This window comes from Gossypium raimondii, chromosome 13 (genome assembly GCF_025698545.1).
Source record: "Gossypium raimondii isolate GPD5lz chromosome 13, ASM2569854v1, whole genome shotgun sequence".
NCBI classification, from domain to species: domain Eukaryota; kingdom Viridiplantae; phylum Streptophyta; class Magnoliopsida; order Malvales; family Malvaceae; genus Gossypium; species Gossypium raimondii.
Genome location: NC_068577.1, coordinates 3089090 through 3100782, shown reverse-complemented (window position 1 = coordinate 3100782; position 11693 = coordinate 3089090). Strand labels below are relative to the sequence as shown.

At 31.6% G+C, this 11693-nt stretch overlaps 1 protein-coding gene across 1 annotated transcript; it reads right to left on the bottom strand.

The window, feature by feature from the left end:
• Positions 1-748: 748 nt before the first annotated feature.
• LOC105783763 (potassium channel AKT2/3) lies at positions 749-9738 on the bottom strand. Its single transcript, XM_012609404.2, has 11 exons — positions 9336-9738; positions 6708-6929; positions 4918-5076; positions 4765-4822; positions 4224-4541; positions 3706-3945; positions 3306-3626; positions 3026-3217; positions 2854-2929; positions 2078-2644; positions 749-986 (listed from the first exon to the last, which is right to left on the bottom strand). Exons 1-11 carry the CDS (start codon positions 9602-9604, stop codon positions 865-867), a joined length of 2544 nt encoding a protein of 847 aa, XP_012464858.1. The 5' UTR covers positions 9605-9738; the 3' UTR covers positions 749-864.
• Between the last annotated feature and the right edge of the window lie 1955 nt (positions 9739-11693).

Here is an 11693-nt window from a genome sequence, read left to right as displayed (position 1 = left end):
TTTAGTTGATTTAAAATTGAAAAATCTAAACTCAAACTCAACTTAAAGTATGCGTTAAAGCCATCTAAGTCTTATTATAATATTGCAGTGGCGAAGCCAGGGGTTGGTAGGAGCTCTAGCCTCCCCTCAAATGGAAAATTTTCTATTTAAACCCTTTATAATTTATAAAATTTTAAATTAGTAATGGTAAAATTACACTTTGCCCCCCAAATGATAAAAATTGATTTAATCCTTTAAAAATTATAAAGATATAGACCATTAAAATAGTGAAATTACATTTTCACTATCGTAAAAATATACAATTTAATTCCGCCCCCCTCAAAATAATTTTCTAGCTCCGCCATTGCTTGCATGGACTATATTATGCACTAAATATCGTTATCACTAATTTTAAAAAAAGTTCCATTATTTTCTCAATATGTTATTTTTATACAATTCACATTTCTATCTATAATCTCTCCAAACCCTTTAAGTCGAAACATAATGTGCACTTGAACGATCTGGAATTCACATTCTCTTATATGTTGCAACAAAAATGATGTCAATTGAACTAAAATTCAATAAACCATTTTGCTAATGTTTTTGAAAGTAAAAAATGTTTTCAAACCAAGGGAATAAAATATAGTTGCCTAATAATGTAAAGTTTAGTAATTTTCTTTTGGTATTTTCCATGTTTATTTTACATTGCATGTATAAGGTTTGTAGTTATCCTCTTAATAATATTGTTTTCAAAATTTGAATCTAACACTTGTTGATAAAGCTAGTAAATTTTTTTATCTAAACAAGTTTGTCTTGTCCTTCTCGAATTTACTACATAATGCTACCTTTTAAAAGTAATTACATGAATCAACTGCGTTAAACTTTTTATTTAAAATTTTCAAAAATAAAAAGTTTATCATTATCTCTTATCACTTCAATGGAATCAATTTCGGCCCCTGCTTCATCTGTTACAATGGCATTTCTCGCATCGATCCCGAATTTTTCTCCTGCGACAAATTGAGTGAAAATACTTACTTGTTTGCAAAGGACTAGATATAAGATAGGGTTAACTGCACCGCACATCTTCAAATTATTGTTTAGATTTTAAATTGGCTAAAAACTTAAAAACATTCTAATTGAGTGCTCTAAGTACATTAATATTGTATTAATTAGGTTCTTGAATTAGCCTAGCTATTAACTTGGTTGTTAGATGTCAACTCGATGTTAAACATATTTAAAACATGAGGATCAAATTGAAAATATGTGTACCAATTGCATGGATAGTTGGATCTGAAGTGTTAATGAAAAGAAATAGTAATATTTGATTTCTTTTAACACGTCATATTCAAACTATCCATTCAATAGATATATATATGTATTTACAGTTTAATCCACACATTTTAAATATGATTCATGCCAGATCTGAATCGGCATTTAACGCTTGAATTAACAATTAGGTTGACAGAAGGACTTGATTGATACAATTAGGGACAAATCTAGGACGAGATAAAATTATAAAAGTTCAAGGGGTCAATGCTAAAAACTTGTTGCTAAAAGTGCTTAAATTAAGTTATTATTTTTTGAGAGGCTAAGAAAACTTAAATTAAATAGTTTATTATAACCAAGGGCTAAGATTGGAATTAGCCCATTTAACCAAGGGGGTCAAGGTTCTCCCTGTCCTCAGCTGCGTCCTTGGATGTTAGGATAAAACAGTATTTAATCCTTGAATTTTTTTTATATTAGTCTTAAAATTTGACAACTTTTTTTTTTTATGCGATGATGTTACACTATGATGTTGTGCCATATCATCACCTAAAAGATTATAATTTTTTTATAAATAATTTAGGTGATCAATATTAGAGTGTCACATCATCACAAGGATCAAAATTAAAAAAAGTTATAAATTTTCAGGACTAATGAGGATAAAAAAAGTTCAAGGACCAAGTTGGAAAAAATTACCAAGTTCAAGGGTAAATGTTGCCTTACCCCTTGGATATAATAACATTTAGTGGCCAATTTAAAATCTATGCTATAATTTGGGGACGTCTAGTGGAATTAACCCTGTAAATTAAAATGTTAGTTCAGCTATGATCCAAACCTGCAAAGTTGATGAGCTGATCAAAAGAACCAGGCAACCTTATTAGCTTCCCAGGCTCCATGCAACTAGATTCTTTCCTCATTAATGGATGCCCTCTATAGATGCTCACCCTTGGATGGTCTATCCCTCTGCAACTTTTGCCTACTATGCCCACATGGCGGTCACCTTCAACCTCCTTCAACGGCGGTTCGTTGTCGGTCATCACCGTGATTCGGTGGCCGATCTCTCGCTTCTTCACCATTTCATTCAAAGTCGTGGGAGAAAATTCATACGTGTTTGGATCGATGACGTCCGCTCCATTCATTACGAGCAGGTTAACCATTTCTTGGTGTTTCTCTTTCATGGCGACTTGTAACGCCGTCGATCCATGGCGATCCTTCGCGTCGACGTTCAGTCCTTGTTTCAATAGTTCTTGCATCACCGTCAGGTCGTTCCTTCTGGCGGCAGTGCATAGGAGATCGCCGGCGGTGAACGGGTCGGAAATGGAGGCGAAATGGTATAGTATCCTGAATATTGAATGGTGCCTCGAGGATATAGCATCCCACAGTGCAGTGTTGCCGTTTGTATCTGCAACATATTTTAAAGAATTTGATTAATTCTGAGATTAATTAATTGGTCAAATTCTAGTCTTAATCCCTTTATTATTCTCAAATTTGATATGTAATCCTTATACTTTAATTTTACATAATTTTGTCCCTTTACTTTTAATAACAATCCATGTCCATAATAGACAAAAATTGATGAATTTAAAAAGCATTACAATGTCTTATTTTTACCTCGTAAATGCACATTGCAAGCATGCTTAAGGAGCACCAATACACAATCTTCATGCCCTTTTGATGCTGCTATGTGCTGAGAAATCAAACAATAGTTTAGGTTAGTTCGGGTTTATTATGATTGTAATGTATGTTACTTCGACTCTTCAGTTCTCTTGAAATTAAAACGCACCAACGGGGTTCTGCCTTTAGAATCTCCTATGTCGGGATCCAATCTTGCCCTGAGAAGCTCGTTGAGGAAAGCAGCATTGCCGGTGTCAGCCACATCAAGCAAATTAACGGACATGTTTTTCGGATCACCGTCTTCTTCTCCGCCCTCCATTACTATACCTCCAACTTTAAGATCCTTAAGCCTTTTGTTATGCTGCAACATGTTACATGTTCAACTTCAACACCTAAGTTTGCAAACTATTAACATAAACAAGCAGCTAGAAACTAGTGAACGGAGAGACCTTAAGGAAGTTTTTAAGGACAGCAACATTATCTTCGTGTTTGGCCTGCATTGCTTCGATCAGATCGGCGGTTTTGAGCCTCAAGAGTTGCGAAAGCGACTTGGTCCGGAACGTAAACCTTTGAGGCCGGCAACAAAGCGCACCGATTTCTCCGAACATGTCCCCACACTGCAGGGTTCCAACAACAGCTTCCTCTTTCTCCATCTCACACTCGATGATTTCTACTTCCCCCGACACAACGATGTAAACGTCTTCTGGCGCTTCGTTTTGCATCGTAACGTCCTCTCTTGGCGGTACGTATTCGGCTTTCATCTTCGCCACCTGATAAAATTTCAAAAAATAAAATAAAATAAAATCCCATAATTCGAATCTCTTTACAAAATTTGACCCAAACACTTACCAGGTGCAGCAGGGTTTCCCTTGAGACGCCATTGAAAAGGTATACTTTTTCTACTATAGGTAAAAACAAGTGCTGGCAAATGCTTGTGTAAATGGATTTAGGGAATTGTTCAATGAGTTGTTGCTGATTCAAGCTCTCAGCTTTAAACCTCAAACACATGTAAGCCAATATCTGGTCTTTTAACCTTGGGGGCAACCGGTTTCTAGACACAAAATTTGAAGCTGATTCAATACTTTTCCTCTGCAACATTTTTGAGAAAAATTACATAAAATTCTCGAATATATGGCGGTCGAATTCTGGTTTTGATTCCCCTTTAGTATTTAAATTCGAGATTTAGTCCTTATTCTTTAATTTTACATTCATTGCTAAGTAGTTTTGTTAAAATGGCTTGTTTTTTTATTATTCCCAACCCTGTTAAAATTTAGTTTATTTTATTCTTTTTATTAGCATAAAGATTAAATTGATACATTTAATAGTAAGGGATTAATTTGAATTCGAGAAACTTTAGAAGAACTTACAAATTCCATGGTGCGTCGAGTTCCTTCAACCACTAAATTAGTCATGTTACCAATTATATAAGCAGTCAAGCCGAGGTTGAAGAGCATGTAGAAGATGATAAAGATCATTTCAGCGGTGTTGACTGCATGGAGATCGCCGTAGCCGACGGTGGTCATGGTGGTGATGGACCAATACAAAGCCGAGATATATCGGATCCAAAGGCTTGTTTCCCTGAAATTTGGATTCACGGACCCAAGCCATGTGTTTCCCTGCTGCGGATATCTGTCAGCCAGCATGTAGTAAAGGCATGCTGCACTATGCACCAGAAACAGTGTCACCTGCATTCACAGTGTCAATTATATAGGGGAGTTAATACTAATGCCCAGCTCAAATATATTTGGTCCACATATTTTAAATATACTGCAAGCCAGATTGAACTGTGTATTTAATGCTTAAATTGATGGTTAAATTTGCGAAAAGATTTGATCAACTTGGTATTTGGACGATTTTGAAGTTGATTACCAATTCAAAATCTGGAGGATAATTTTAGTTTTCACTTACAGCTATAAGCCTGGCACACCGGATCCAAAAATAGCTGAATCTAATGTCCTTCTCCAGCCTACAAAAAGTAGTGTCAATAAAAAACGTAAAGATTCAAGGGTTTGATACGAAATTTGACCCAAACTTTGATATATTAAGCCAAAAAGAAAAAACCTGGTGAAAAGCTGCTTGACCCGCCTGAGACGCCAAAATCTGAGCAATCCCAAAAGGGAATAAGAGAGTCCCATTTTGCTTTTGCCAGTGAACAAATAGGCAAGTGCATCAAATGGGATAGTGGATGCCACATCCATTAAGAACCATGTTGAAAGGTACCTAAAATCCCAAAACCATTTCATCATTTTCCCCCTTTCTTTTATGTACTTTGTGAAAATTAATCTTTTCAAAGTTCGTGATTACATTATCAACAATGTTATATTCACGAATCAAATCTCATAATATATAAGTATTTTGTTTTAAATTTTATATGAAAAATAAAATTATCCTCAAAATAATATCTATTACTTTGTAAAAGTAACGAGTTTTGATAACTTTATAACTGAATCGAACTTGGTTGATATTGACATCAATTCAATCAAATCTTAAATACAGTTGCATATTATTCTATTAGAGGTTTCTTTTAGTTATTTGCTTTGAAATAGATTTATTGAACTATGAATGCAAGTTGTTACTCGAAACTCGAGTTGATGATTTGAATTAAATTTTTTTAAAAGATTTTAAAAAATTGTGTATAAAGCAACCCTAATTGATTTATTTGTGGTGGAATATGTTCTCCTTCCATTAACAAATAAATTAGGAACAGAATAAATTCATCAAATCCAATATTTTAGGTAAATATACATATTCCTTTTAATTATTTAGAATAAAAGGATCTAGATTTCTTTTATTGGATAGTTATTCGATATATTAATAACGGAAATTTTAATTTTACAAGCGGGATTAAAAGGTAACCACGTATCCTTAATTAATAATTATAAAATAAAAGAAATAAACGGAACATATTGTAGCTTTTAACCTTGCTTGTGAAGTTAAAATATTCATTACTAATGTATCAAATAATAATAATTTTTATTAAACATAATTTAAAATATGTGTTATATTTACATACATGTTTGATATATATATATATTTATACAAAGTCTACGTTTCTACCCATAAACTCTCCCATCCTTAAATTTGATAACAATACGCGCTTAAGCGCGTATAAAATTATGTCTTACTAGTTGTTGCGATACCAACAGTATCACACACTACACCAAAACTAAGTTAAGGCTCAATAATGTTATAAATATATTTAATATTTAATATTTTTTATATAATTAATTATACATATTAACTAATATAGGTATGTAATTTGAGATTTAGTATTATATTTAATTTAATTTAGTATGTTTAAATTGATAACATTATTAGTTTTCATAGTTAAAGCTATAAAAATTAGAACTTTTTACTGTTTTGTGACATATTCAACCAATAATAAAATTACATATCAATCAATGCTTGGGGCTTAAGCTCTTCAATTTTTGAAAATGTTACTTAAACCCTTAAATTTTTGAAAATTTTAGTTAAGTTCTACAAAAGTTTTGAAATATTAATTAAACCTTCAAAATTTTGAAAATTCTCATTACTTTTTAAAAATTTCTATTAAACCTCTTAATAATTTTAAAATTTTCACTAAACCCCAAAATTTTGAAAAAATTAATTAAACCCAATTTCTTTGAGAATTTTAATTAGCCCTTAAATCTTAATGCCACATTCAACCACTAACTGAGGTCAATCTTTTTATAAAATTCCACATCACCATTTTAAACTAAAAGGTGTTATCAATTTGGGTCTACTAATAATATTATAAAAGTGAAAGGATCAAATCCTAAATATATAACAAAAAATAGTATAGGGACTGCAATCAAAATTAGACTGATAATATAATAACGATTAAAACTAACCTTAGGGCAATCTTTTTGGGGTCTCGGACAAGCAGATGAGTGGTTGAATCAATATAGGCCAGGAAAAACGTCAAGACAATATCGACGCCGAAGAAAAAATCGACAACGTTGTCGGCGATGTAGAGGTTTGTGGGCGGAGACGACGACGTGAAAAACGCTACTTCCAATGGGTAAACCCATGCTGAATAAAATACTAACATCACCATAAATGTTTCCCACCACCTGCAAATGCAATTTCCATTTCTTTATTACACTTCTAATTAATTTATATATATTATTTTATATTTCTTCGACCATATGAGGCAAATTGTTATACGATTATAATAATTTATATATATATTTTATATTTTATTATATAATAAGTCGATTCGAATCCAACTCTAAAATCGACCTAAAAATCAACAAATTTTAATTTTAATTAATCTGCATTGCATGCTTAAATTCAACATTTTTGGTTCCCAGTATATGTGTATATTGGATTTTATTTTAATAGATAAATTTTTTTCATTTATAAGAATAAAACATAATAAAAATGATAGTGGGTCGAATATATATAATTTCTATAAAATTCAAATTTGAATATGTAAATCTACTTTAAAATCTGATTTCAAATTAAATTCGATAATTAATATTCGAATTAATTAAGTTATCAGCTAAATATTCAGATTTAGTAAGTATAGAAATATTTTTAAAAATAAAATAAACAGATATTCAAATCCGTAAAATAAATAATATTTGAAAATGAATATATAAAATATATGCTTTCACTCTAAACCTGTAGCGCATACTAATTAAAATATCTAAATATATTAGAATAAAACACAAATTAAATATCTATAAATATTCAAATTTACGCTATCTATTATTAATTAAATATGAAATATTATTCTGACGTCAAATTCCTCACTATTCTATCCAACTGAAATTTATGGTATCTGAATTGTGAAGAGGAAAAATGGTATGAAACAGAGACCTCATGGCATTATGTATTTCTTTTAAATCATTTAATGATATTTTAGCAATTTTCTTTTTCATGTCATTGATACTTAATATTGGTATGTTTTTTAACTTGAACCCTGAACCTGACCCCTAACTCAAACCTTGAACCCTAAATCTAAAATCAGGGTTTAGGGTTCGAGTTTGGGGTCCGAGGTCCAAAGCTTAGAGTTGGAGTTTAAGGTTCTGAGTTAAAAAGAATTACCAAAATTATGTATCAATGACATGAGAAAATTATTGATATGTTGTTAAATAATTAAAAAAAGGATATAAGATGACGTGATGCCCCTAATTCATACAATCCTTTCTCGTATCGTGGATTATTGAATTTCAAACCATTAAGTTATAAATAATGTACTCTAAAGTGATTCAAGTTTATCATCTTTCCTTCTTTTGGCCTAAGCTTTCCATAAAGAGATAGTAATATTACAGTACTTTAAAGTGAGATTGTTTTATCTGGGTGAGTTAGGGTATGTTAACCAAATATTCTACTTCCAAAATTTCCATATTACTACATTTGTGTTTTTCTCTTTGGTATATATTAAAAATTGAGAAAGGAGGATACCAATAGTTTGTTTCAACCTTCATATTTTGGGTGTTATGTTCATGCCTTAATTTTTGCTTTCTTATGAGGTTGATATATTTGTATTGTTTTTTATATCCATATAAATGGTAGCTCCATTAACTTCTACTTTTTGAAATGCTTATTTTCAATTTGAAAAAAATATTTCTGGGTCAATTTTTGGCTCGGGAGAAACACTTTTTCTCTGAAAAAGCAACTTATTTAGAAATGCTTTTGTCCCCAAAGAGCTTCTTAAAAGCAATATTAAACCGGCCCTTTGTGCAAATTTTTTTTTATATAAATAGAAAAAATAAATTTCTAGATAAATAAGTCACATGATTATATATATGTTAAAATATAATAAACCAGGTCAAGTTCTTGATGTAATCAACAGGAAAAAAAGGTTATCTTTCAGGACTGAAAATATAGATTTAAAAAAATTAGAGACTAGAAATATGACGAGGGGTTAAATCCACCAAAAATATAAAGTACAAGGACCTTCTATAAATTTGACCAAACTTATCTTTGCATACAAGATCGGCCCAATTGTAATTACGAAAAGGAGCATATTGCAAGAGATAAAGAAGATGGGGGAATCCATGAAATTTGGAGAAAATTGAACTCAGCCAATAGATTTAACTAAACAAATTGCTTCAACAGAAATTTATGCAAATGAATGATAGGCACAAGTAGGTATGATATTTAAATCACAGCTTAAAAAGGTGAGAGAATTTATGCAAAATTGGAATTATAATGATAGTTGTTGGGGGCAAAATGCTTTTAACTGGGTGATTGAACCTATCATGAATATGCCTTTAAGTAAAAGTTTCTGGACCAATTTTTGTGAATAAAAAAACAGCTTTGAAAAAAAGCTTATCCCTATATACTGATTTTATTTTAGGAATTTATTCTGGACCAGTTGACAATATGTATTCCTGTATGCTTTTTCATGTTCCAAATAATTAACGTAAAAAAAATAAATTTAATCAAATAAAACAAATAATTGTCTCTCTCTTAGCAATTATTGGAGTAGTATTGCACACATATATGTATATACACATAAAGCATACCTGTATCTTGAATCCATGGGAGAGATGATCCATCCTTTGGACTTGATGTGGCTGTGGTTATAGGTTGAAGCACCCAAAGGGGGAAGTATAAGCTTGGACAAGCTGCTCAAGCTCAGAGATGTATCTTCTTCATCTGAATTATGATCATCTGTGTGGGGTTGTGGGGTTTCATTTACAATAGCATCATCTTTATTAAGCTGCTCAACCCTATCAACCTTTGCCATGTTTGAGCTTATGTTGAATCTTTCTGGAGAAAATTTCACTTCCATTTCCAAAGGCAAGCTTTGAGTTTTTTTAAGCAAAAGCTGGGGGCTTTAAATACAGTGGTGAAGGACAGTGAATTAAAGAGAGTTTGAAGGAGAAGATGTGGGAGAAAAAGGCAAACCCCCAAATGAAAAAAATACTAACAAGAGAGAGTTGATATAATTATTGTGGTTATGGGAGAGTAGTTGGTGGTCCAATAATAATAATTCAATCATTATATTTTTACAAAATTTAAATTTTAATTGTTGTGGTTAAAAGTTATTAATTTTTTATCTTTTCAATTTAAAATTTTAGTCCAATCATTAACATAGTTAATATTTTCTGTCAAAATTGGTTTACTATTAGATATGTTTCTTGAGTTCATAATAATTTAATTTTTAGGTTGATATGATTGTATGAGTTATTGATAGTCATTTTTATACGAAAATATTAATGGCTTCAATGATTAGATTATGGTTTTTAAATCAAAATGAAAAATTAATCTTTAACTTTTTAATATGTTTTAACACAAAATGTAGGTGTGACTTGTGGTGATTGTTTACTCCATGAGAGTGTGGAGAGCCAATAGAATGAGGGCAGTTCACACTGTGAGTATTGCGCATACTTATTATACTGGGAAGATTATGAGGAAGAATTTTTATAGAGTAAGGTTGCTTGCCCTTCATCCACCTGGTGAGTGGAATCAGGGTTGGGCGAGGGTCCCAACCATTGAGTTACCCTTTCCTCTAGGTGTCGTGATAAGGTGGTGCGTGTCAACTTAAGGCAGTACTGGAGAAAAATTGGATGAGATCAAGTTAAGTGACTGCTGGATGTGATGGGTTGATAAATTTTGTCAAGAGATCTTCCCAAAATATCTTTTATGGATTGCGTGTATCCCTTGGGATGATGTAATAGCGATGCTAAGAAGTTATGGTGAGGTTATTCATCATTAGGTTCTTATGGTGGTCAATTGTTTTGGTGAGGGGACTTAAGGTAGAGATTTAACGATTGCCCCCCTTATGGGTAGACGAAAGGTAAGTTATATAGTAGCATGGCTTGAGTTCTGACTAACATCGCGCGTGTGCACATAAAACAATGATTTTAGAAGGCAATTTTTAAAGCACAATTTTACTACAAACGTATAAGTCAACTGTAATATTTATAGTGTTACAATGGAATACCAAAGTATTCTAAGGATCGAACCCAAAGAAGATGGCGATTAAGTGATAACTAGCATACATGATAGAGTCTAAGCAGTTACTCATACGATTTTATAATACGACAAATCATAACAAGGAAATTTTGCAAGAAAATTAAATATGCAAATCTATAGGCTAAATTGCAAAGAATATAAAATTAAGAATTTAAGCAAATAAATGACTAACGATGGTTGGTTGATTTCAATATGGTTCACCGGTTCTCAGACAAGAAACTTAAATCGCTTAAATTCTAAGTAGCTTCATTTTATATTTCGATCTCAATTTTACCGACTTAGATGGCTTAACTTCAATTTATCTCTTTGTCTCATGATTAATCCGAGACTAAAGAACGGGTGCACAACAAGATTACCTTTCGGTCTCACTTGCCTAGATATTCCCTTAGGGGTGTCACTTCCTAAGTTTTTAGGCCTATTCGATTTAGTCCAATTTATTACGATTTAGTCTTTGGTAAAAAAATCAGCTTATCCACATCTCTATCAACCAACCCCCTTTAAGGTTTAGCTACTCATGCTGAAAATAAAGAGGATGAACATGGAAACAGAAAACAAAACAACCATTGAAGTAAAACTGGAGAAAAATATAAAAGTTGGGATTTTTATGCAAGAAAACTTAAATAACATGAAAATAAAAACATTCAACAAGAAAATCTAAAGTAATAAACATTAAAGGAACAAACTTTAACAGAGTTAAAGTAAAAGAAACTGAAATACATTAAACTAAAGCTAAAAATGTTTTGCAACCAAAGTACAAGGACTTAAAGTGTAAATAAACCTAAGCTACAGTGATAACTAACAATAAGAACATCAAGAACAATAAGTAAATACATAAAAAATAAACTTTAAACTAAGAAAGAAGAAGAGAAAATGAAAACCTTAGAAAAAGTGCAAAAAAACCA

Excerpts from the sequence above, each read along its gene's own strand:
- LOC105783763 (XM_012609404.2), bottom strand. The coding sequence starts at position 9,604 with ATGGAAGTGAAATTTTCTCCAGAAAGATTCAACATAAGCTCAAACATG. Across the intron at positions 4,542-4,764 it reads GGTGTGCCAGGCTTATAGCT|GTGACACTGTTTCTGGTGCA; the intron begins GTAAGTGAAAAC and ends CTGTGAATGCAG. Across the intron at positions 3,218-3,305 it reads TCCTTAAAAACTTCCTTAAG|CATAACAAAAGGCTTAAGGA; the intron begins GTCTCTCCGTTC and ends AACATGTTGCAG.